Genomic DNA, 27,215 nt, shown 5'->3' with positions numbered 1-27,215 from the left:
TATTGGCAGTGATGAAAGCAAATTCTCACAATTCTCAGTTCTTAATCTGTTTCCTATACAATAGCTCCACTTATACCGTTCCGTAATCTCAAACAATCGAACGCCTGCCAACTTGTTTGTCTCAATTCTACTATCGCTTACTGTAATGTATTCATTTGATTAGAAATAAAAATTCTAGGAACTGGCACTTAGCGTATCTGACTCAGTGCGAACGCTTACATCCATCAAACCCCCCTCAATCCACAAATCATTCATCAACAAGGCTAAGAATAAACTGCTGCTAGTATCGTCGAGCGTTTAACATCCCGTTTTATTCCCTGAATAACACCATACAGAACAATCATCCCACACAGTTAAGGAGAACTGATGCAGTGTGTGGTAATATTTCAAGTTCACTCCGCACTGTGCGATAATAACTAATCCGTGCTGCACAGTCGAGCAAAGCGGACCACTTTTGGTGCGAGAAAAAATGTTCGCAACGCTCTTATCCTTTCTGGTGCTGACATCTGGCTTTGGGGCAATCCTAGGCCAAGATGGTGTTAAAACGAGACCCATCAATGGAGTGAAGGGAGCACCCATGGTAATGAATAAAACCATCGTCGAGGATCCTCCGGGTGGAGCAACACTGATGGGTGATCTACATCGAGCAAATGAGTCACAAAGTGCTTTGGATAAATTCTTGAACACAACCAAAGTACCCACGGGAATTTGCTTTAAGGAGGTGCCAACTGTTAGTTTGGTGAAGTCGGGCGAGATTCCAGCCGGAAATGGGGTGAGTTTTATTGGCTTCATCATCAAACATCGTGAGATGGAGATAAATTATGTGATTCTTCCCTGCAGTCGGATCCATCGCTGAGCCGTGTTCAAGTTTGCTGCGAAGGATACGAACGGAACGTGCATAATTTTCGCAAGTGCGATCCGGTTTGCGAGGAACCATGCTTCAACGGTCTCTGCGTCGGACCAAACAAGTGCACCTGCTATCCTGATTTCGTGAACAATCTTCAGGGCAAGTGTGTTCCAACCTGTCCCATTGGGTGCGACAACGGGGAATGTAATTTGCAAACCAAAGTATGTGACTGTAAGGAAGGGTTCGAGCTGGACAAAGGCCGCCAGTTCTGTGTTCCGAAATGTACCGGAGGATGTGGCGCGGGACGATGTGTTGCCGTCGAAAAGTGTGAGTGTGACCAGGGGTATGAAATTGACGAAGATGGAAAATGTGTTCCCAAGTGTCAGCAAGGATGTGTCAATGGAGAATGCATTGCACCCGAAGTTTGTCAGTGTAGACCTGGCTACGAAAGAACGGATGACGAATGCGAACCTGTTTGTTCGAAGTGAGTATGGTTTTCTTAAACGTAATTGAGCGTTTATCTTTAACATCGAAGCATGTTATATCCCAGTGGTTGCTTCAATGGAATTTGTACTGCGCCGGAAACATGTACCTGCAAGCCCGGATACAAGATGGGTCCAGCAGGGAACAAGTGTGAACACAGTTGCGATCGTCCTTGTATGAACGGGGACTGCACGGGACCAAATGTATGCACTTGTCACCGTGGCTACATACTGGATGAACTTAAACCCTACAAGTACTGTTCACAATTCTTTCAATTGTGGATCGTCAGCTCTTTTTATTCTGATTTTCTTTCGCAGATGCCTCCCCCACTGCCCGAACGGATGCCCGAACGGAGTTTGCTCCGGGCCAAACATGTGCCTGTGCAACGCCGGCTATATCAAGGATCGCAGTCTGAAGGGAAGCCAGGCGTGCGTGAAAAGAAACTAAATTCGCGATAAGAATACCAAATAGTCCACGACGTTACGATATGAAAGTGCAGTTGCAAAATACAGTGGTGAACAAACACAACTGTGCATGCTTATCAATCCGCAAGACCACTGGCTAGGGGTTCAGAATACCGAATACATAACACAAGCGTTGAATCCATGCGTCCCGAAAGATCAACAGAAAGAGATAAACAAGTGTTTTGCAATTACCGTAACATAACATGTATGCAAACTTTGAAAAAAATAAATCGTCCAATTATAATTCGTAAGCTTAAGGCCCCTGAATAAAATTTTCTTTTCGTATTTCTTTATTTTCTGAAACATGTTCGTCATGTCCGCAGAAGCGTGTCAAAAACTCATAGGAACGATTCGCACTCAACCCCGTCATCGAAGCAGCTGGAACGTTTGCGATAAATTATTATCAAACTCTCACACACTGATCATTACAATAGCCGCCAACAGAATCATAACAAACAGGGAGAAATGAAATTCCGAAAGCAGACTTCAAACAGATGCTGCAATGTAGCAATTCAAAAAACGAGCGTAGAAAACTCTTTCGACACTTGATTAGTACGACTGCGGCGATAGATTACGCCATAAGTGTTGAGTTCCAGTGTTCTTCCGTACATAAAACCAAAAGGGAGCAGCGGTGCTGTTCCTCCTATACTGTGTTGAGGTCATGTTTTATTGCTTTAACTCATGCGACGACAGGGAAATTTGATGTGATTTTTTGTGGTGTTCTGGCGCTAAGTGAAATCGGAAACCAAATCGTCAAAGGGAGCGTAAAGCGATAAAGAAACAAGCCGAGTTCATTAAGATTAGTGTCGAGTGGAAGTGGAACAGTATTAATCTCGCGCGATAAATTGCAAATGACCGGAATTTTCGTTCTATTCAGTTCAGTTTTTCGAAATAGGCATTAATTTGGAATAAAGAGGTACATATATGTGCACAAGTATTGCAACTGAACAGCAACGATGTAAGTGAAGACGATGTTTCTCATGAACGAATCTCTAAACTACAATATCACTCTAAAGTATAATACTCCGTTCAGGGCAGCATATATATATATTTACTCTGAAAATCTGATGATCCAGCATAAGGCTGAAAATCTCTATGATAAAGACAAAAAACTCTGAAATTAATATTTGGTGTTTTATCATTAGTTTTCGTATAATTTTCAAACGACTTCTTTCAGTAATGTATTTTGAATATCATTAGTTCTGTAAAAGCCATCAATTTTCCAATATCTTCGAAGGAGATCACATGACAGTCAGAAAAAAATTCAGCAAAACAAAACCATTGTTCTCTTCAGAGTTAATGATTTTTGAAACAAAATTTCGCGAACTCTGGGTGAATTAACAGGTCAATTTTTGAAAGAAAATTCACAGCGAGCAAAATGCAATGTTCGTTCTATGAACATCGTGGAGAGAGGAAATATTTCTGAGCATAAAAAACCTATTATTGATTGTAAATTAGCTAACGAGCAGACAACATTCTTCCTTGATGCTCACAGGTTTTGCACGATACATAGGAAGAACGGAGGTAGGAAGAAAATGCAAACAGCGGTGCAATTTTGTTGAATGGAAGCACCGCACAGTGGTCCAAAAGTGCAAAAACGTGATCGTGAGGGATTTCTCCCAAACGGTTAATTTTACGTATATGATGTCTTCGGAGAAGTTTTAAAGTACAACGAGGGCCACCTTTTGAGGGCTGCCATTTTGAAATGGATCCCCCTAAAAGTGAGATCCAAAATCCATTTTTTTCAGCTTAAGAGATAGAAAGTTGGTGTCTTCATAAAAATTATAGCTCTTATCAAAACAAACAATTTCGCTGAAAACATCAACTTTCTATCTATTCAGGTAATAAAGTTATGGGACATTTTTGGTGAAAAGCACCAAAAAATCATATTTCGTCCTAACTTTTCCTCTTGATTTTTTACAATTTTACAATGTTTAGAGAACTTTTTTGCCTAGTCAAAACACACATTTTTGACGCACATTGTTTTTTTCTATCTCTTATATATTTGGAGATATTGAGGTTTTTATGTTAAAATTTACCTATTTTTGAACTAGGATAGTACCCTGAACTAAAAAAAATGGTTAAGGGTAGGTTGAAACTATTTTTTATGAAGACACCAACTTCCTATCTCTTAAGCTGGAAGGAGATAGGAAGTTGGTGTGTTGGTGAATTAAGGAGAAAATTTGAAAATTTCCTCTTGATTTTTTACAATTTTACAATGTTTAGAGAACTTTTTTGCCTAGTCAAAACACACATTTTTGACGCACATTGTTTTTTTCTATCTCTTATATATTTGGAGATATTGGAGTTTTTATGTTAAAATTTACCTATTTTTGAACTAGGATAGTATCCTGAACTAAAAAAAATGGTTAAGGGTAGGTTGAAACTATTTTTTATGAAGACACCAACTTCCTATCTCTTAAGCTGAAAAAAATTGATTTTGGATCTCACTTTTAGGAGGATTCATTTTAAAATGGCAGCCCTCAAAAGGTGGCCCTCGTTGTACTTTAAAACTTCTCCGAAGACATCATATACGTAAAATTAACCGTTTTGGAGAAATCCCTTACGATCACGTTTTTGCACTTTTGGACCACTGTGCACCGGTTCGATTTTCATGCCGTTTGACGGGATGCATCTGTATTCTTCCATTACACGCACAATTAGTAGTATCTATGCGTTGCCAAAGGTAGATTGAAGTGGATCAAAAATGTGCAATAATGAAGCTTGGGGGAGCGAATAGATCGCCTGTTAACGAATGTGTCACCGATAGCGATAGCGTTAGCAATAAATACTACATTGCTGCATTACTATAAAGAAACAAATTGATTGCGAATTGTTCTCGCAAGGACAAATGAATAATCTCAATCAATCGTCTTCGATTGTTTCTACAAAACCATCCATCCATTCTAAACTAAAAATCCAATTGGTTTTTATAATTTTTATTTTATTTTATTTATTTTTATTTGTTTTCATAACGGATGCTTTTGGCATCCGGTTCTCGCACATGTTTTATTGGGAATTTTGTCGAGGGGGTTCTCAGTGCTTTTGGTGGCGCTTTTCGCTCCAGGCGCATTACATGCTAAATTGAATTAATGCAGAGGAAGAGGCTGAAACTACGGTAGCAACACTTTAATTTTGCTCGAAGTTGGGAGAAAGTTTGAAAGCGGGAACAAGATATGGCCTCATGGAAAATTAAAAAAAAAACTATAGAGACGAATGAACTGAAAAGTTTAAACCCTTTTAAAGCCAAAAAGAAGAAGAAGAATGAGAATAAAAACCGAAAAGGTGTTCACGCCTCTAAGTGCAAGCATCCCATCCCCATTCTCTATTATCCAAGTTACTTTATCCAATACAGAATATGTGGCAACACTGGTTGTCAGTTCCCTACTATTGAGTAGTTACATACAAATCGCCGCAACAAGCTGCCACGAGTCACTATCGATGTACCGTATGCGTGATAACGTTTGTACCATCATACAAATAAGGTTTCCGTTTCACCTGTAGGGTAACACGGGGTGATTTGGACCACCCACCTATCCCGAAAAGTGCGGCTCAACTTGGATTTTTTATAATGTCATCTCTTTCTATTGTTGAATCCCATGTACCTAACGTAAAAAAAACTTTGATAAAATTTAACAGGTGAAGGAAAACGGTAGCATGAACACATCAAGTACTTTGATTTGATTGAGTTTTTCAATCGTGGTTTTAAGGTTTTTTTCCGGTGATTAAACAAACTTTTCATGTATTGTGCAGTAAAGTTCTGTTCACCTAAGGAAGAGGAACATTTTGGTGCAGCGAAACAATAAGTTTGATAAAATAAATGAATTTAATTGTAATATAATTTTTGCATGTTGTGTGGGATGACATGGACACGTTTCTGTGGGGTGAATTGGTCCTACAGGTTTGAAGCTTTTCTTTGGTCTTTGGTTTGGGCATCTGGAATCGCCGCTAAATTACAGGTAAAGGATGGGCAGACAACTTTGGAAAATGTAGGAGCTTGAAAGAGCAACACAGGCTATAAAGGACGGATTTTCTTAGACCAATAATCGAAAGTGTTCAAAAATGCTCGAAAAACAGTGAAAAGATCCATGGAGAATTCGAAATGGTCTCAATGCAATTTCTCTGGTCAGGAGTCTGGCCAGAGAAATTGACTTTACATAAACATAAGTTTATGTTTTTCGATGAAACACACACTGGAACAAATCACCCCGCATCAAATTTGAATGTCCCGCTCTCTTGACATTTCTCTTCAGTAAGGTTTGCTATTTCATAATAGAAAGACATACGATCCAACAACGATTATCCAGATTATTAAAATTTGCTACCGAAATTCGGAGTCAATGGCCTCAACTTTAAGAGCGCTACGTCCAATTTATGGTCGTCATTCTCGTCCTGCCATATCAACGATTGAGCGTCTAGTGGAAAAATTTGAATCCACAGGCACAGTACAAGATGTTCCCGTGCCAGTGAGACAAAGAAGTGCTCGTAGTGTCGAGAATATTGCTGCCGCTAGCGCATCAATTGAGAAAGACCCAAATCAGTTTCTCACACGTCGTTCTCAAGCGTTGGGTATCTCTGTGACGACGTTGTGGCGAATTTTGCGGAAAGAATTCGACATCTATCCTTACAAGATCAAATTGACGCAAGAACTGAACTGCCGTAATTTCGCAAAGGGACGCAAAGGCCAGAGAGAAGAATTTTCAGTACGAGACTTTTCACAAAATTGCATGTGTAATCAGCATAAGCATAAATTACGAAAATATGATCTGTACAAATTGTGTAATATTAATGGAAAAACATTGCCATCGGCTTGATTTTTGCCGGAAATCGGAAATCGGGGTTTTCAAAAAAAAAATTGATGCCAAGTATCCTAAAATTGTATGACAAGTATGACATTTACAGTTATCTAAAAAGAATATTTTTTTTGTCAAAAATCGACTTTTCAGACGAAAAGATAACCAAGCGCCAAAAAAAAAATGTTTTTTTGAAATGGCAATAACTCTCGACGAGTAATACAACTTTAAGACATTTGGCATCAACATATTTTTTTGGAAGCGCTGATTTTCGGTGATCCTTTGTTTTTCCAAAAACTAAAATTTTAACTTCAGCGACACTAATAAATGAAGTTCGAATGAGCTAATATTTTGCATTTTTTATATTTTGCTAATATCGCTCAAATCAACATTTCGCAACAAGTTCCGAATAAGAAATCGAGATAACTATTTTTAATGGCACCCAAAACCATACGTTTCGTCTCGTTTTCCAAAAAAAAAACAGTCCCAGAGTGTCGATTTTTGACCAAAAAAAATCTAGATGACACTAGATCTTGACGTTTTATGTAATTTTAAGATATTTGCCATCAAAAAACACCGAATTCGAATCCTTGGGTGATTTTTCGATTTCCAAAAAAAAAACTTTGCGCCACTCTTCCTTAAGTCCAGTTGAGCTGATTTTTTGCATAGGGTGTTTTTTCGAGGTGGTGAAATTCGAGATGACCATTTTCATTGGAACCCTAACTTACAATAAAAATGGTCTTTATATAGAAGAATTAAATTTGTGCTTAAAAAAGGCATCAAATTTATTAAAGTCTAGGGAAGGTGAACGACAAGCGCATAAATAATCGGAAAACTGAGTATTGATTGAAAACTTGGGTTTCTTCACAAAATTGTTCGATCATTAATTTTGAATATTTCCAGAGATCCGCGTATTTTTTTGATTATCGAAGTCAACTCATCGCGAATAAATACGGCTGTCGAACTACCATTGAAAAGTAAAAATGGGCCAATTGAGCCACAGTTTCTGTCTTTTTATCTGCCACATGTTTCTAAAAACTACATAACTGGGATAAAATAGTTAATTGTATTCTTAGAATTCAGTCTTATAGCTGATATTAGGAATTCTGAATTCAATTCCTTTCCCAAAGATTTAGTTGTTTTGTCGATTGATTGAGTTACATTTTCGTTGTGTTAAACAGGGATGCCCAAAAAATACAGCGTTTATATTGAATGTCCTGTTTGTTTTGTCTGTGATCAATTCCAGTTCATGGGCCTTTATGTTAATATCATATGCGAGTTTTTACAAATTTTGGATTCAACAATAAGAATATTGAAAATCATCAACATTAGTCAATTAGTCAGTACTTATTTTCTTGACTTCAGGACGAACATTTAACAGTTCAGCAGATACAGCAATCTCTACAGTAGTATTTAATCCAGTCACTTGAGTTTTTTCTTTCAAATGATACTGTATTTTTCCTTTCAATGCACCCAACAAATCAAGTTTATTGTATTTGAAGATTTTTGATTTGCAACACATATTTTTGCCACATATTTTTATTTTTTTCATCCTTTTTGTTTATTTTAGGCTCATTAGCATTTTAGCCGAATTTTAATCGAGTACATGTCACATCTATAATTAACACATTACACAGTTGTCATTTTTCGGCGTTAGAGTATTCCATTCTATACCATTGCATATGGTACAAATTTACACAGGAGCCATTTAGGCGTAAGAGTTTTCCTTCTGTTCTTCCATTATCCAGTTTGACCGGTCAGCGGAGACAGTTGATTGATCATTGTTGAGTTATTTATAGAACAGCAAGCCCGATGTGTCTTGCAGAGCAGAGCAGTTGGTATGGATGAATCGATCTTATTTCGACTGTGGATCGATCTCCATCGCTGATGATTGTTGCGTGGACGTAGTTATTCCGTAACACAAAGATGGTCACAATGAGAGCCCTGAGTTTTGAACTCACGATCGATCGCTTACTAAGCGAACGCGCAACCAATGTGGCTACGAGGACCACCAACATATGTTTAATACGTAGCAAACATATTTGCACAGATTGCACGGGAAAAATCCAGCAGGGGAACCGCGGGTAATACGGACAGTAGGGGTAATATAGGGACATGTGGTTGATTTGTATAGTTACATTTTGAATTTCAGATTTCTGTTAATGGGAACACCTTCTACATGTTATTCTATAATATTTAAGCCACCCTATGGCAATGAATACTGATCAAAAGTGGAGAAGCGAAACAAAAACCGATAATCGTACATGATTCCGTGTGTGGATGTAATTTTGGCTGCTTCGATATTAAGCATTTTGAGTGGGTCAATATCAAAATTCAATTCGCTGATGGTTATATTTCGGTTTCGGAAGTTAACAGAGAAACGATATTAGGTATGTACGAAAAAGTAAATTAATTTTTGAGTGGAAAATTTAAATTATTGAAATAATTATACTGGTGGGGTAAAACGGACAGTTGCCAGTGGGAGTGAAATGGACTGTGAAAAGTCTGTTTAATCTAATCCTAAGGAAACCTGTCCATATTACCCGCATCGAAAAAAATGTTATACTCTTCGGTATGTTTTAATTTCAGTTAAAAACATTGAAAAACACTTTTTTGTAAAATATTTGGCCAATTACGTAGAAGAACGGTATATTAAATTGCAAGAAACTGCATCAAAGTTTTCGGAAATATGAGTTTCCAAAGATATAATTGAAGGTCTTCTTAACATGCCCGTTTTACCCTTACCTCCCCTACATCCACTCTGACTCAACATGGCATCTTTGACGTTGATACAAAACAGAACCGAATTTTTAAATCCTAAATCTCTCTCTAAAAAAACCATGCATTTTTCACAGCATGAATCACTCAACCCAAATGTACGAGCGATTTGTTGTTGTGTGTTATTTATGTGCAACAGTCATTCTGCAGTTGATAAGTGCTTGGTATTATCGTGTAAAAATAGAACTCGCGGTTCCATAATAATGTACATTCGTTACTCCAGATAATAACCGCAAACGCATAATGTGAGCGAGAGTGTTCAATATCCCACCAAGTGCTCAATATTATTACTATCCTTTAATCACCGAAGCCAACAGCCGATCGGAAATGACATCCTTATCGCGCATCCTGTCCGCGCCAGTGAGAATTATTTCCCCACGTGCATCGCGTACGCGGCTTTTGATCACATGACAAGATAGAACACATTGCGCGCTTGACTCTATGCCCGAGAGCTATTCAAACGACGATCGGTTTGCGTTGATCGTGGCTGGAATCTCTAACGAAGTAACAGCCCGTAACCGCAGGTTGGTGTCGATTGCCGAGCCGTTTTCGGGCCGGCGTCATCCACTTTAAACCGAAATTATAATTTACAGCAAAAGGCGAAATGAGTTCCTTAAGCAATTTAATAGCGTACAGGCACTTATGATTTTTTTGTTCTACAGGTTAGGGTTGGTCAATTATTCGAAGATCGTTTTTGTTTTAGGATTTGGCTAACTCTCACACTTAAAAAAATTAACATCCCTACCGAATGCATTGTTTCCTGGCCTTCGCTACTTTTGGATGGTTCCGTTCCGATTCGATTCTCGACAAGTTCGCCAGCTCATTCAATTTCTGTCTTTTGTTTTTTCCATTTCATTTCTCGCTTCAATTTCTAGATTACAGTCCCCGGGAGTGGCATGTGACGCTTGAGTTCTGCATATTGATAACTTTCGACATCGCCATAGCGCACTCACTCATTACGAAGGGGCGACGACAACAACAAATGGATCTGCTTCCAGGCGCAGCATAATCACTGCCACTCATTGGGTGTGACAACACATCGGCGCTGTGTGGGCCCAGGAACGGACGGACTGTGTGTAGTAACCCCCATCGGAAGCATCACTGGAATATCAAACGCCTACCGTCTGCCAGCAGGACGGAAGACGGAACGGACATTGCCGGCGATTCGATCAGTCTTGAACTTGATCGAACATTTCAGACATCCTCAGTTAGAATCTATCCGGCGCCCACAGTAGACGCGAATCTTCTCCATAGTGTCTCGTTTTCCGGAAGTCGGTGAAGTTGGTGTTCGGGAAGAGCAAGAATCAAGCGCAGCGCAAGTGATCAATAAGTGTCGATTTGAGCAAGTGTTGAACGCGCGCAGAAGTGACTAAAGTTATGCTCTATTTGAAGATTATTGCCGTGGGCTTATGTGTCGCCATTGCCTGGGAGGCCGCTGAAGCTGCCGAGCCGTGCTCCAATACAACAGTGTAAATATGAACCTAGCGAGTTAAGATAGAAATTGTGAAGTGTTTAAATGTTTAGTGAAAACGATTGAAAATTTCAAAAAGAGTAAAAGAGTATAGGTGTATAGTATTGGAGTATAGGTATATAAGGTGCCAATGGGAATATCTCGGCATCACATTACAACGTTGTTACGATTACATACTCGGATTGAACAATCTCAGCAACTCGAGTGATAGTTTGTACAGCGATACAATTTTTCGGCAGTCCTCATTCCTGCATGGTTTTTTTGTGAATTGGTGGGAAAAAATACAATAAAATATCACAGGCCTGATTGAGCCAATCCAAAGCCTAAAACAGAAGGTACATAGTGTACAAAAAAATTAACCGATAAAAATGTGCACTAAATTGTTGACGTAGCTGCTCTCTCGAGACATACAGTGAAGGATTCCAAATTTAAGTTTTTATACACCCATATCTCGTTATACGGCCGCTCTTTATACGGCATTTCGTTATAACGGCCCTCTTCAATTAAGGCACGTTTTCGATTTACGACCTAAAATGTTTCGGCATATTTGTATTCTGACTCCTGAAAAAGTCATTTTTTTACTTGTAACACATGTTTCTAATTGGAGAAAAGTTTGAAGAACATGTCAATCGTGATAATTTACACACAAAATAGTTTCGAGTAAAACAATAACAGTAATTATTCAATGAAAAATTCGAAAAAATGTTCCTCAGAAAAACTCTCTTCCTGTAGCAGTGTCCTTCTTCCGATGTATGGATGACTTGTTAGTAATTTTATAGGCTATTTATATATTTTTTATATATTTTTAGATCTCTAACTATTTCACATTTTTCTACATTTTGATTTCCAAGACGTATTGCAATTTGGTAGGGGTAGTGGGGGCAAATTGGTCACCTGTTTATTTGGTAGTATAAATATTGACTATTGATAGTCACATTAAGTTCGATGAGTTTCATGACTTTTAAGTTACCCTATACTGTCGCATGTTAAAAAATAAATAAAAACAGAAATCGCTCTTTCGAAAACGACGTCGTAGCTCTGTGCGTATCTTATCTAAAGAATAACTCGTGAAATTGGATTGTTCCTTTTTGTGGCGTTGACCCTGGAAAAATATGCCACACCAACTAAACCAAGCCTCATTATGCGAAACGTTATGTATTTCGTCCTACGTTTTTGTATACATGAAAAAATTTGAATAACTACTTTAGGTGAATAGATTTTTCATATTTCATACATGTACCCACTTTATCAATAACGATTTAAACAAATTTTGACGAAAAAAAATGCATAAATCTGACATAAAGCATAAAGTTACTGCTTTGCCAAAAAAAAGTTCGATTTTTCATCTTTTATGCTAATGATGAAAAATGTATTATTTTATTTTTTTATAGTTAAAGTCGTTTGTTATTATCTTGAACGACACTATGTTGAGCTACGATATTCTTCGAAAAATGGAGATTGAAGCGGTAAATGGATGCTGGAAATGGACATATTCCTTAGGGCGACCACTATGCCCTCACTTCCCCTATATGTTTTATTCTGATAAATGTTATGGAATTGCATTGCATTGCTGTTTTATTTATTTTTTGCATACTTTTTACATATTTATATATTTCTACAAAAACTGTTTTGTTTTGTTTTTGAGAACGATTATTGTTTTAGTTTCAAAATATTTGTTCTCCATGCAGTTTATTTTTCAACATTCTATTTTCAAATGAAAATTTAAAAATAAGACCTACATTTTATTCCTGTGCAGAAATATTTTAGGTCTCATAGTTTAAAAGTAATTTTGTTCGAAAATAAGTTGAGGAAAAATCAAAATTACAAAAAAAAATCTGACTCGAAAATTAAAAAAACCTACACATTTTTGGTTATAAAATCAATTGATCATTGCAATTACACCCACAACGTTTCACTGCAATCAGAGATGGTGCTGCCAATTGCCAGTCGAGTTGGCTTGAAACTCGCTATTTCTCAAATTAAATTTTGATACTTTTGTAATAAGTGAATTCCTGTCCATGTAACCAGGAAACAAGTGATAATCTGTCGAAGTTACAGGGGGTACTTTAAATAAAAAGAATAGAAATGTTTTGGTCAACTGTGGAGTGCTGTAACTTCGTTAAATCTGATTTGATATATTTTTGCTCCATTCAAATGAATACAGCATCATGGGTGGCGTCAAAACAATCACTAAAAAGTTTGCTCAGTGAAGATTCGGAAAGGCATGTCTAACTTGCCAGTTAATTGCGACCCATTCGAACGGTTCTTCAAGACGTGAACATCGTTTGATACAGCTTTATCTTTTTTGTTATATTTATGTTGGCTACGATTCTCGTAAAAATTTAGTATAATGTGATCCTTTAAAAGATTTTTGTAACCCTAGACTTCAATAGGGATACCATCTCTGATTTAGCAGGACACGTCCTGATTTTGAGATCATTTTGGGGCGTCCTGACTTATATTCACCGCATGAAGTGTCGGAGAAATATGTTGAATAAATTAATTTGAGTAGTTGGGTCTAGAAGTTCAGGTCACATACAACGGATTTTTCTTTATTCATGTCTAAAAAAATGACAATGGTTTGATCATAATCATAGCTGTGATTGGTGTCCTGATTTTTGACTTCGACCATATGGTATCCCTAGAACTCAATCTATAACAAACAATGTTTACTTTTTAAATTTTCACTTCTATCCACAAATTCTCCCATCTCTAGATGAACTGTTGCTATCCGTTTCTTTTCTTTCCGATAATTTTCATTTGCAATCCAGTCTATCGATTTTACTGCAACAGATCGTACCAAGAATTATTCCTTCCTCGTCGATTGATGTAAACATCCGCCTGTCGATCATGAATCGCAAACAAAACCCAAACTATTTAGAATATGTTGCGAACTCAGTGAAGAGCGAACGTCTAAGAAGACAAGATGGTCTTTTTTTTTGTTTTGATCACACGAGTTAGAATCAGCAATAACTTCGCCTCCAGCTCTCACGTAGAATATGTTAACATTTTTCCCTTTCACGTGATGTGCTTTATATTGACAGACATTATACACTGCAAGTCGTAAATCAAATCGCTAAAGGGAAAATGAAACGCAATGTGACAAATGAAACGAATCGCGTAAATCATAATAATTGAATTGAATTGTCGATCGTTACAGTCGGAAGAGTTGAATATGCATTCGATGATTGTGCAGTTAAAAGAAATGTTGTTTCCTAGGAAATTGTCCAATCCGAAACAAATCATTGTCATTCTCAGACCCATCTCATCTCGTCGTGCACAAATTACGTGACATTCCCGGAAAATAATTCCATGTACGTAAGATTTATCATTTATCAATGCCTTCATATCAAATTCCAGCAAAGACGGGAAAATCTTCTCTTTTTTCACATTAATCTATAACCTATACACTCCAAGTTGATGTTAGATACCTTACATTATATGCGATGTTCTAACCATGCTTTCAAGAGAACAATAAACTTAAATTTCGAGTCTGACTGTGAAACTTTTCATCGAACTATCTTAATAATTGTTCATTTCAGTATTCAACATAATTTGTTCAACATTTCCAGACATTTTTATATCGATTTATTAGCGATCTGAATAAACCCGTACTGAAAATATCGTTTGATTTTACTTTAATTTTTGGGAAACAAAAAAAACCGAAGTGTTTAATCAGGTAAAAACGGCGTACGATTTTTATGCCATTTCGAGCCGAAAATTAATCGAATTTTGACAAAAATTGACAATTGGGCATCGTGATAGAGTGCGGCACTAATTTCCGTCATAAGCGCTAGGTTCCGTCGCAAGCAGTGATTATCGTCATATGATCTGAGGGAGCATGAAGAAGAATTGTGAACTGAGAGAGAGATGTAATATTGCCCTAGTCTTTTTTTACGCGTTAATTGGAAAATCCGCGTAAAAAACCGCGTAAAAAAATCTCGTAAAAAACCTCGTAAAAAACCGCGTCAAAAACCTGGGTGTATAATCATATAGCTTAGAACGAGTTTTACTCCCGAGTCAACGGATGTTCAGTGGACTGTTCATGACACTTGAATTGCTATGAATGACATGAATTAATGACACATGAATCCACAAGAGGTTTTTTTTCTTATCTCCCTCGGCTTTAGAGTTAGCAAACCTTCATTTGACAACCTCCGTTCATGCATCCTCTGCCGGCAATTATCAACTTGAACTTGTTACATCAAGATCTCAAATTATTTCAACCACTTTTTTTTTGGCCATCATCCTTACTAGGAAGTGAACTTGAGCAATCAAAGCCAAGGAGTGATTCTTCTGTCGTTTAATTATAGTAATCTAATGGAAACTGCTCCTGTTCATGTTCCTTGATTATAGGAAACAGAAACTGATAAACTAAAAGACAGTTGATCATTCATATGATAAAACTATTGAATACCAAATTGTACTGCCCTCAGTGCATCAACAACCTGACTTAAACCTAACCAGACTCAAAACATATCGAGCATTCCTCGGGCGGTGACAGCACTCTATCGAAAATGCAAGTCTGTCAGTGGTATAAATGATGCAAAAATATTCATGAGGTTTTTTTTTTTTTATTAATTCGTTTATTTTTACAGGCTCAGTTACTTAAGTTTAAAGGAGCCGAATTCTTAAATATATTTTTAAAACTATATATATATAAACAATTTTCTTACATCTATGGTTAGTAAGGTGGAAAACCGATTACTCGCGGTGTACTCGAGTTTAGAAGGGTGACATATTTTTAGGAGAAGGATGGGATATAAGGAAATTGTAACAATGTTGATGAGCATTCATGAGGTTATTAATGTCAATTTTCATCTTTGAAAATCATCAGAAACGTAAAAAAACTGACGCGAAATTTGAATCGCGCTAACATTGCAAAAGAAATTATACTCCATGATCAATTTTGACCCAGCAGCTATCAAATGCCTAAATACGACACGCAAACACGACCTAAATCATGGGAATTCTGAGCTGATGATGATAGAATATTTAAAAAAAAAACAAACACCGTTATCAATCATAGAGAAATGCTCGCTTCAACGATTACAACATTGTCGTTCATCTCTATTTTCAATCAAAGGGTATGACAGTAAACGACTGGAGGCTAGAGAACTAAAGGCCTGGGGTGGCATTCCGCATTCCGAAACGAGTAACTCGGCTCGAGGAAATTCAAACTCGAACCAAAACTTGAATATTGTACAGGCAAACCTTTTTTGTGCGGGGGATAGGGTCCGCATAAAAAAAAAATCGTGCAAAATTGCACCAGTAGCTTTAAAAACCCGTGTTCTGTACACATTTTGAATTTTTTTTTGTGCGATAGATAGGGATAAAAAAGGTTTCCCCCAAAAAAATTACTCAACTCCACTCAGTTCACCGCTCAATTTGCTTTAGTTTCCCTGCTTTGCGATGGGACACTTTTTCGGTTGCGCGTGGCTGTTTTGTGCATTTAGTTGCATGCCGAAACGTGATGTTGTTAGATATCATGTCGTATAAAAACTTAGAAAAATTTAGAGCATTTGATGGGAGGAGGAGAATGATTTCAGAAGTGGATAATTAAGACGCAAATATGCTTTTTTCGCACTGAAATGCATATAAATCATCGAAAAAAAACTAAATGGACGATAACTTCGTCAAATATGCTTCTTTTCATATACCGCACAAAAAAACTGCACACGAACAGAAAACCACACAACAATAATCGCAAAAAAAATTGCACAAAAGAAACCGCACAAAAACAGCTTTTACTGTATTATGTATCCTTTTCGAGTTAATTTTTGCAGTGACTAGATTTCAAGCAAAATCGGTCTCGAAGAGAAATGTCAAACTTTTGGGTTCGTTAACAAAGCAAAGTGCACGATTATATTCAAAAATCAATGCCAAAAAACACATTCAATTTTATATTATATCAGAATTGTGAATAGAAAGAAAATATTGCGAAATGTTTTTTGACAACAGCGATAGTGAGAAAGAGAGCACGCTTATTCCGTAGTGGCGGGAGCTGAGGAACAACAATAACCCTATATCGCTAAGTGAAAATTAGCGAGTTGGTCTTATTTACGTTTTCGATATAAATGATAATAATTATTCTTTTGTTTCAAGGTTTCGGCAGTATTTCAAGCTTAGCCGTGAGGTATTTCAGAAAATTTTGGATACAACCGTGTCCCAACTAACTGCAACTTTGAAATCAGCGCCCACTTTGAACCTTCTGGCCAGTGGGTCGTACCAAATTATTGTAGGAGGAAAATTTTTACATGGTATGGCTCAACCACCAGTTTCATCAGTGTTCATTGAAATGATACCAATTATGAACAAAAGCTTATGCGAAAAATAGATCCAATTAGATACAACATCGTTATATCAAAATTGGAAAAAAACACATCAATGAACTTATTTTTTTTCACTCTGAAACCTCCCCCACCGGGGAACCTCGCTCATTAAGTGCATTCTTTAAACTGTCCTACAATTTGTAAGAAGTCCTTTTAGCATCAGGGATATTCAGTAAATTTCGGGCGAGATCCGAATTCATGAACTCCGTCAAATGTTTCACTTGGGAATTGTTGATGCTTTCAGCATTTCTTTGTGTTTTCATAGTGCTAAAATAACAAGTGATTAATTATGCAACATACTAAAAGTATTGTATTTCTACTCACATACTGGTACAAATAACCAAAGAAAATACAATAAAAAATTTTGTTTGATGTAGGATTTAGTACTAAAATCAACGTTTCACTAGCACATTCCCATACGACGATCAACCATTTCTTGTCGAGATATTTGTTCTCGTTTCGAGCTTAAAAACTTTCAAACACAATTTTGCGTAATGCCAAATTTTGCTCGAAACTCTACTATCGCTTCATCCGTTTCACTCGTTTCGAGATCCATAATGGAAAAAGTGGTCAAAACTAACAAAAATCATTCGTTTCGAAATGCGGAATGTTACCTCCGGTTTAGATAGCTTACCATCAACACGAATGAATAATTTTATATGACGATATGTCGTGGTACATCATAGTAAAATACACTTTGAGTGCATATCCATATTATTTTTCAAGCTATTGAGAATGGCGTGAAAACTACGTTTTCAACCATAACTCCCAAATATCAAAAATTAAAAAAAAATAAACCAGTACTCAAAAGTCTCGAAATCCTAGAAAAAAAAAATTGGAAATATTTTTTTTTGCACCGCACTTTGCACTGTTAAAATTCTGGAAAAAATCACAAACATCTAAGAAAAGTATAGGAACACATTCGAATATGAGTTAGAGTAGTAGTGAATCTCTAAATCCCAAAAAAAAAAATTTCACTGTTTCAAGATTTTTTTAGTACTTAAGTTTTTGATGAAAATTTGTTTTATTGATATTTCTCAATACATCATAGTATGATGCACTTTCAGTATTTTTTTTCAAATTTTTATCTCGAAGCTATTGAGAATGACGTGCAAAAAATTGAAAAGTACGTTTTTCACCATAGATCCTATGATGAACCACATAGGGGTTTAAAAAAATAGTCAAAATGTCTTATTTGGTACCTTGAACAATATTTTCTATAGAGCTGGTGATTTGGTTTTGGGGCACTTTTTCATCCCTTACCCAGCCAGGCCGTTGGCACAATTTCGATAGTCAGTAGAACTCTTGATACGCCTTGCGGCTTGAGTTCATGAAGAACAAAATTCATTTTTACCCTTTCCATCGATCACAGTGATACAATGCATCAATACCAACGCATAAACTCCTCTCAGATCTTACACGATTAATATTTCTAACTAGCTAACTAGATCGTTCCGCACGAAATTATTGTTTTGTTATGAATTCTTTCGAAAATTCACATTCTCTGACTAAGCGAAGGTTTGTGGGTTCAATCGCAGAATTCTCCATTAATTGATCTTCTAATTGGACCTTTACAATTTCCTTTTACTATAAATTACTTCTACCAAAACTGGTCATTATTATATAAATTTATTTTCTGGCGCAGGTTTCGCTCAAGATTCACTTGTGAACAACTTGTTTCTCCGTTTCATGGAATACATGTTTGATGCATTGTGCTCCCGTGGCCGAGTGGTTAGCGTCATAACTAACATGCCGGGGGTTCGGGTTCAATTCCCGTTCTGGTCGGGGGAATTTTTCGTCAAAGAAATTTCCTCCGACTTGCACTGTGATCACGCGTATTCTAGAGCTTGCCACTCAGAATGCATTCAAGGCGTGTTATTTGGCATAGAAATCTCAACTAAGTACTAATAAAAATGACGCAAGTAATACTACGTTGAGACGGCGAAGTTCCTCTAGGAACGTTAGTGCCATTGAAGAAGAAGAAGATGTTTGATGCAGAACGTAAATTTTCATTATGATTTTATTTTCAAAGCGCGTTATTCCACCTGAGACGAAGAGACGAATACAACAAAATAAAGAAGACTCAATTCGGACCATTCCTTGTTCGGGTTTTGCGCTTACCAACACCTTTGGCCTTCTATTGTTATTTATATAGATGGTCATGAAGAGGCTACACGAGACCAGTTAAAGAGGGAATAATCTGTCGATTCATAGAAAGACAATTCACCATTCCATAAGTCGTCACCTGATCTGTCACTTGTGACTTACTGTATTATCTATGAACTGAAAAAAACTACTTCGAGGAACACATTCTGACAGTGACGAGACAATCAAATGAAAACTCGCTAGAGAAATTTCAGAACCAAGTTTCAGACCCCCTTGAATATAAATTTATCGCTGACACAGAAGCTTCACTGCCAACGGATGTCCAGATGTAGCGAAGATGACAATTTGAATTTTTATGTGCTATCCATTTCATAAATAAATTTCGAATATTTTTAGTTTATGGTACTTATGTTAAATGTGTATTTCTTTGTGTCAACAGTTTATCAGTATCTGACAGTTTATCATTCGTTTTGCAATCACCCCTAATGATCCATTCAGTCAATCTATGACGAATTTCTTTCAAAGCGTGTCTGCTAAAGCGAAACAATTTTCTCATTTTTACATTACTGAAATAACCACCTTTCCACAGGAAGCTGGAATACGTCCGGAAGAACAACAAAAATGTGGTCGTCGCCCGGAACAAGTGCTGCAAGGGATACGTTCGCCAGAAGCACAAGTGCGTTCCGGTGTGTTCCCAGCCGTGCGAAAATTCCAAGTGCACAGGACCAAATTTCTGCACCTGCAACGAAGGGTTTACACGACTTTCGAACTCGAGGTAAGACCGAGGATCGAGGATAACCGATGATCCCATCGTGATATGACAAAGTCTTGTTCCACTTCCAGATGCATTCCACACTGCGACAACTGCGACAACGGCTTTTGTAACAAACCCGGTCACTGTCAGTGCAACTCCGGTTATGTAAGCGGAGCCAATGGAAGCTGCGTGGCAGAATGCAAGAACTGCACCAATGGTTACTGCCTGGAACCGAACGTTTGTCTATGTCGAGAGGGATTTGCACCGGTCGGCACAGAGGAGAATCGTCTCTGTGAGCCAGTGTGCGAGGACGGGTGTCCCAACGGGAAGTGTTCCGCTCCTGGCGAGTGCATTTGTGATGAAGAATTCGTTAAGAACGATTTCGGGAAATGTGTATCGAAAGAACCTCCAACCACAACGCCCGAACCCTGTCAACAAGGATATGAAGAGTTCAACAGTACATGTGTACCAGTGTGTAACGAACAGTGTGAGAACGGCGAGTGTGTAGCACCAAACCAATGTGGGTGCTTTGAAGGGTACTCCAACGCAAACTCCACCGCGAACCATCTGTGCCGACCGGTTTGCTCAAACGGATGTCTTAATGGTAACTGTGTAGCCCCAGGAAAGTGTATCTGTGATAAGGGTTATGGGAAAATTGCGGACGACTGTATTCCACTGTGCGAGAAATGTTCTTTCGGTCATTGCATACAGCCGGAGGTTTGTGTTTGTGACCGAGGGTATGAACTGGTTGATGGAGACTGTGTACCAATCTGTGAGGAAGAATGCAAAAACGCAAAGTGTACAGGTCCAAATTCTTGCACGTGTTTACCTGGGTACAACTACACCGATATCAACTCGTTGTTCGAGTGTCTGCCAGTTTGCGACGACGATTGCGACAATGGTGTTTGCGTAGCACCCAACACTTGCGAGTGCAATCCAGGTAAGCGTAACGGTCTTAGAGAAAACTGCATCCAGATTAAGTGTTCGATCTTTTCTCAGGGTTCGTTAAGGACGAGGACTCCTGCGTGGATCCAATCGAACTGTGCAGATCGACGTGCCACGATGGTTTCTGTGACGCAAACGCCACATGCAACTGCAACCGAGGTTTCATAATGAACCTGAATGGTTCATGCGAGAGGACCTGTCCCGATGGTTGTGTCCACGGAGAATGTATCGCGGGAGTGTGTCTGTGCAACAAGAACTATCGACCTTCGCTGGTAAACTCTTCAGTATGTGAGCCAATTTGCGAAGATGAATACGAGTACGAAAATGGTTGCCTGAATGGGAAGTGTGTAGAGCCGAATGTATGTCAGTGTGACGACGGGTACGACTTCGTAGATGGAAGTCACACTCGGTGTCAGTCAATCGAAGAAATTCGGATCGAGAAGCAACGAAAACTGATGGAGAAGTTATGTTCGCAAGAATGCAGTAATGGGAAGTGTGTACAAGGTTATTGTCTGTGTACGGAGGGTTACGGCAACCCGGAAGGACAAATTCATCGGTGTATTGCATTGTGTGATCCACCCTGCAGAAACGGAACTTGTATCCTTCCAAATCGTTGCGAGTGTGATCAAGGATATCAGTTCTATAACGACAGCTTGTCTGTTTGTCTACATGGGGATGATATCAGACGAATAAAAGCGAGATTGGAACAAGAATACTGTGAAGAGAATTGTCAAAACGGTAACTGTGTGGAGGGGAAATGCTCTTGCAGTGTAGGCTTCCGGCCGTCAACGAACGATGAGTTTTACTGCCAACCGTATTGCGAGAAGCCCTGCTTGAATGGGGTTTGTGCTGGGAATAATAGATGCAGGTGTTTCGAAGGGTACCAGAATACAGTAGACGGAAGCCAATGTGATCCGGTTTGCGAGAATGAATGCGTTAACGCGAAATGTGTTGGCCCAAATGAGTGTGAATGTGACAGTGGGTACGTGTTCCAGCAAAACAGTGTATACCAATGCGAGAAAGTGCTTTCAAAATCAGAAATTGCAAAAAATAAAAAACAAGAACTGTGCAAAGCAAAGTGTGAGAACGGTATTTGCATTGAGGGTATTTGCAAGTGTGCAGAAGGATACTCCAACGCGGACAATATGAAGATTACCTGCATGCCTCATTGCTCCGAAGGCTGCCCAAATGGACAGTGTATAGCTCCGGACGAATGTGTGTGCGATACAGGATACGAAATATCCGAAGAACATGGCTGCAAACCAATTTGCGAACAAGATTGCATCAACGGCTTCTGTGGTGCTCCGGGAAGGTGTGACTGCTTCCCAGGATACAAGCCAACACTGGACGCGAATGAATGCGCGGCTGATTGCGGTGAAGAGGGATGCATCAATGGCTATTGTGCGGCTCCTGGAGTTTGCGAATGCTTCGCCGGTTATCAGCAAAACGAAGAAGACGAAACGACCTGTCAATTGATTCCTGATATCATTTACAAAGTTGACAGCCAAAGGTAGGCGAATTTTATCCTAATTTATATAGTTTTCACCACTTCGTCTTATCTTCCAGCAATTCCCTCATCTACAACGCAGCTTACGTCAAGTACGCTATCCCGCTGGTGGTTATAACGATCCTCGTCACGTCCGCCATCATAACCATGATAATCTTGCGCAATAAGAGGAAAGATTACCACATTGGCAAGCTGGGTAACATTCGACGGTCGGCAGGCCGTGACTCGCGTACAACCGATTACAATGATTATAACCTGGTCGTTCTATTCCCTACAGAAACGAAGGAAAATTGTGTGTACTTTATGCCTCACTCGGTGGACACGGCAAAAGACGAAGAGGATAAATTTAGCGTGTAAAAATAGTGTAGGAACGAATCGATGCGGAACGAATGGATGTCATCGAAAATTTGTAAATACTAAGTAAAAGAAGGAATACTGTTTAGTCGTAGGCAACGAAAACGTACTGTTTTAATTTATTTCCCACACTTGTCAACGAAACCATTGAATAAATACGATATCTTCCCGATCACCAAAGTGTGTTTGTTGAATTCTATAAAGGCAAATAATTTTTCCCTGTTCCAACGGATGGTAGATCGAATTTTGGTTTTTAGGAGAATCGCAAAGTTCACTATTAAACCAACAAATGAATTCCAACATATTTTCATACTAACCACAATATTTATCTGGTGTGTAATTTGAAAACCACTTTTTTTTTCAACAGCTCCGTCTAAAAAACTTCTGGTCTGTCAAAGCGATCCACTAATGCATCCTTTTTTGGCCCTTTACACGAATGGCTGTCAGACCATGCGTCATCAATAGGAAGGAATGTTAGTCGAAAGGTGCGTTAGATGGGATAGCAGGCTACATTAAGTGTTTTCCAGGTTTCCAACTTGAGCAACATGTGGCCGAGCGTTGTCGTGCAGCCAACATTAACTTTTCGTATTTGCTCATATTGTGACCAGTGTGTTGCCATATGTACAGATTTAACTGGAAAGGTCCAGATTTTTTCGACATCGATATCGTGGCGACAGATCGAATTTTTTTTTAAAATGACCCAATCCAAATTTAGAAAGACTATCCATGAGCATCATCAAACGCAAATATCATTCGTGACTTGCAAATGGTTATGAGCTTGAGCTTGAGCTTGGGTAGACTGTACAATTCGTAGTTGCTCTCCGTGATTGACCTGAACCAACCAAATTGCACAAAGAACACCCAGAATGACGCTTGGGACTAGCAAATCGTTCTCGTTGCGCAATTTTCGGTGATTCGAGCTTTAAATGGTCAATAACGACGCCGGCCACGTCCTTACAGTCACCAGGGGAAGGGAAGGAATGTTAGTATGATATTCGCCGCCCGAAGGCCAGAAGGGTCGCCTCTATAGCGTGGTTCCCTAGTGTTTATCATGGAAGGGATAGTTGTTAGTGGGAATGGTTAAATAAAATCAGGATTCACTGAGGTAAGTGATGTGATTATGTAAGCGCGAACTCAATGAAATTCCGAAAATCTCATATATTACAATATAACATTCGGCAGAAAAGAAGTAAAACTTTTAAAGTTAATTGGACCGACTATATATTCTATTATTAATCGCGATGACTGAGAATTATTTTAGGGAAAGCTAAGAAGGTAACCGGGGAAACTTGAGAAGGTAACCGAGAAAACTCCTTTAAAAACAATCGGAAATCCAATCCAATCGCTCTGACAATAAATCCCATCATTCATCATGCTTATTCTTTAACGAACTACAATGGCGACGACGGAAAGTTATTTTAGGAAAACATCTTAGAAGGTAATCGTAAGAACTCCTCAAAAATCCAATCGGACCGGCGATGTATTTCGTTAATCATCGAAGCTTTATTGAACCGTTGAACATATGTTAAACTATAAACTAACACAATACTAAAAATATACTAATCAATCTGAAATGCTTCCGGCGTATTGATTATATAGCTAAACTGACTGAACTAAATTATCAAAAACACTTTCCATTAATTGAAAACGTGAAGAACATACTCTAATGAGAAACAAGAAAATTTATAGTGAGACGAAACTATTTACAAATACTACATTATAATATAAATTAACGTACTGAATCAACTATTGCATATATTCAAAGTTAAAGTGCTTTTCTGACTAATAGGTATAATATGATGCGAAAGACTGAAGAACAAACATTGTAGACTGCTGTCAACACTGAAGCTACTATGTTCATACATAAACTGGATTCATTAAGTTAGATTTGATGCATCTATGTGCGAAAATGTAATCGCACGAATCGTACGCAATCACGAGAAGTAAACAGCTACACTCAACTACACTGGTGTGGCCGCCAGTGTCAGCCGTATACACCGTCCTCTCTCCCTCCCAACACTGAGAGAGTCTTTAAGTGAAGTGAACTTCGGAGAGCTTTCGGATCGGTATTTGAAATTGTGAATCATGAATACTATTGAAGAAGAAAGCAAACTATACTTTAGAAAAAAAACTTAGCTGCGGTATTGATGTTCCTCGACATGGTTGGGTCATCTTAAAATTCGTCAAGCGATTTTCTTGTCACTTACTCCTCTACCACACATAAAAATGCCTTTACCGAAAATGTGTTATGTGGCCAACACTTTCGATCATTATTCTCGCATTGATGTTTGAATATCCCATGCAACCGTACACTACACACACACATACATACACTATCAAATACATCATACCTTCCAACACAGCGGCAGAATTGAGAAACACAAAAATCTGCCACATAGATATTTTCGAACCCCCAGAAACATCCAACATCGCTGCGTTTCATTCTAATCGAGTGCGAGCATGGTATTGAGCGGCTTCGGCTCTCTCCCGCTCCCTCTCTCTCATAATAGTGATACTTTCACTCAGAACACGTTTCTATATTCACCGTGCGAAAACTCAATTTTGTATACACAAGAGCACACACACACGGCAATAACACGACAAACCGAGAAACGTGTCGCAACACGAAACGAAACCAATCCGACGAACAATTCACTTTTGGATCGCCATTGTTTCGCAATTATTCGAGAAATTTAAAGAAATTCCACCGGACTTCAATGAACCTATAGATAGATAGACAGATAGCACACTTTTATAGCAAACTAGTGCTTCTTTTGATCGAAACGCGAACAATTTTATCTAAACACTAGCGACACTAGAAGCTAAAAACGCGGAGCGCGAACAAACACGACCAGTCCGCACCGTCGCTCAACCCGAACTCCCCATTCGTGACTTGCAAATGGTTATGTACATTTACAGCAAATCGGATGCAAAAGGAGTATTTGTAGTAAGTAAATGTAAATATAAAAATTGTAAGTAAATGTAATAGCTTGTAGTGAATAAATGAGCATTTTTCCATGTTGATAAAACAGGTTATTCTCGCAACGAATATTTTTGATGGTTCAGATTTTTAGACGAAAAAGTACAGATGATTTTTACCCCTTCCGTTACAGATGAAAATGTGGCGACACTGATTGTGACCATTTTTTCGTAAAAGGCTCGACTCAAAAGCATAAGTTGTTATCGGTAATGGAATCCTGTGATGGTTTCACATACTTACAATAGTTCCCAAAGGGAGTCGTTAGTTATTGGGATTAAATGGTAAATCACATGTCGCATTTTTTCGGCGTAAGAATATTCCTGTTGTTCGAATGTTCACAGTTGGACTGTTCACAGCGGGACTGTTGATATGAGGCTTCCATTGTTGTGTTATAAATAGCACCAATTACCGGTGCAACAGACCGTGATGTGAGCGGTAAGGGACTGGGATTACCGTCACATGATGATTGTTGCGTGGACGTGGTAGCTAGAATAACAAACAATGATGGTCAGTTGAGGGCCCTGTGTTATTAGCTCATGATCGTTCGCTTAGTAGCGAACACGCAACCTATTAGGCTACGAAGACACCCTTTCCGTTTTGACGTAAGTAGGATGATGAGATCAACATCAAAGCGGATTTGACACAACACCGGCATTTCGTTGGCAGTTTCGTGTGGGCGCGTGTTTTGACAACACTCTGCTGGCGTTTGTGCCGATGATTCGGGAAATTCAGCACCTTGTACTTCTACAATCCGGATCGTTTCTTGGGGCTCTGGGTGAAACTTTGCGAAACATCAATTTTTTGACGTAGGACTACGTCTTTCATTTCTATACCGGGGGATCAAAGTTTCGAGAACGAAAGCGTTACGCTGGAGACCAAGATTTTGAGCGTTAATAGCTCCTAAACAACCGAACGAAATAGTATGATAAACACTTCATTCGAAAGATAAAATGTCTACGCGTTATATACTTGTTACTTTTTGATCCAAAAACTCGTTTCAATAGCCTTTAAATTACTTTCAAAACAGGCTATTGAAATCACCAATCAGTATATAAGCGAGCGCCGCTCTTCGTTGCTAAGAATAATCTGCCAGTTCCTCTTGGAATTGAAGAATTCATTCAAGCGAAAGAGTTTACTTTAATGTTTTCTATTCATATAATACTGCGAACAAATGCATTTCGTTTTGTGATTCCTCAATCAAGTGCAATTAACAGGAAAGCTTCTGAAAATTATTCTTCCCTATCAGTAGAATATTTCCGTATCCAATATTGGATGCATAAAACCGTGTGCCTCCAACGTAACGCTCTCGTTTTCGGAGTCCCCCAAATATTCATTTATTCATTCATTCGGAATGGATTCGGATTCAACTTCAAACAAATAATCACTCAATCAACGATAGTC

At 38.4% G+C, this 27,215-nt stretch overlaps 1 protein-coding gene across 1 annotated transcript; it reads left to right on the top strand.

Moving 5' to 3' along the window:
* On the top strand, positions 1 to 23,014 carry LOC129773207 (fibrillin-1-like). The gene is made up of 9 exons (XM_055776793.1): positions 1 to 772; positions 841 to 1,331; positions 1,398 to 1,583; positions 1,648 to 1,770; positions 19,864 to 20,049; positions 20,118 to 20,968; positions 21,028 to 22,483; positions 22,540 to 22,676; positions 22,758 to 23,014. The coding sequence occupies exons 1-9, from the start codon at positions 470 to 472 to the stop codon at positions 22,835 to 22,837; spliced, it is 3,813 nt and encodes a 1,270-aa protein (XP_055632768.1). The 5' UTR covers positions 1 to 469; the 3' UTR covers positions 22,838 to 23,014.
* Positions 23,015 to 27,215: the final 4,201 nt, after the last annotated feature.

Source organism: Toxorhynchites rutilus, chromosome 3, assembly GCF_029784135.1.
Source record: "Toxorhynchites rutilus septentrionalis strain SRP chromosome 3, ASM2978413v1, whole genome shotgun sequence".
In the NCBI taxonomy this organism is placed as follows: Eukaryota; Metazoa; Arthropoda; class Insecta; order Diptera; family Culicidae; genus Toxorhynchites; species Toxorhynchites rutilus.
This window is presented reverse-complemented; position numbering and strand designations above follow the sequence as displayed.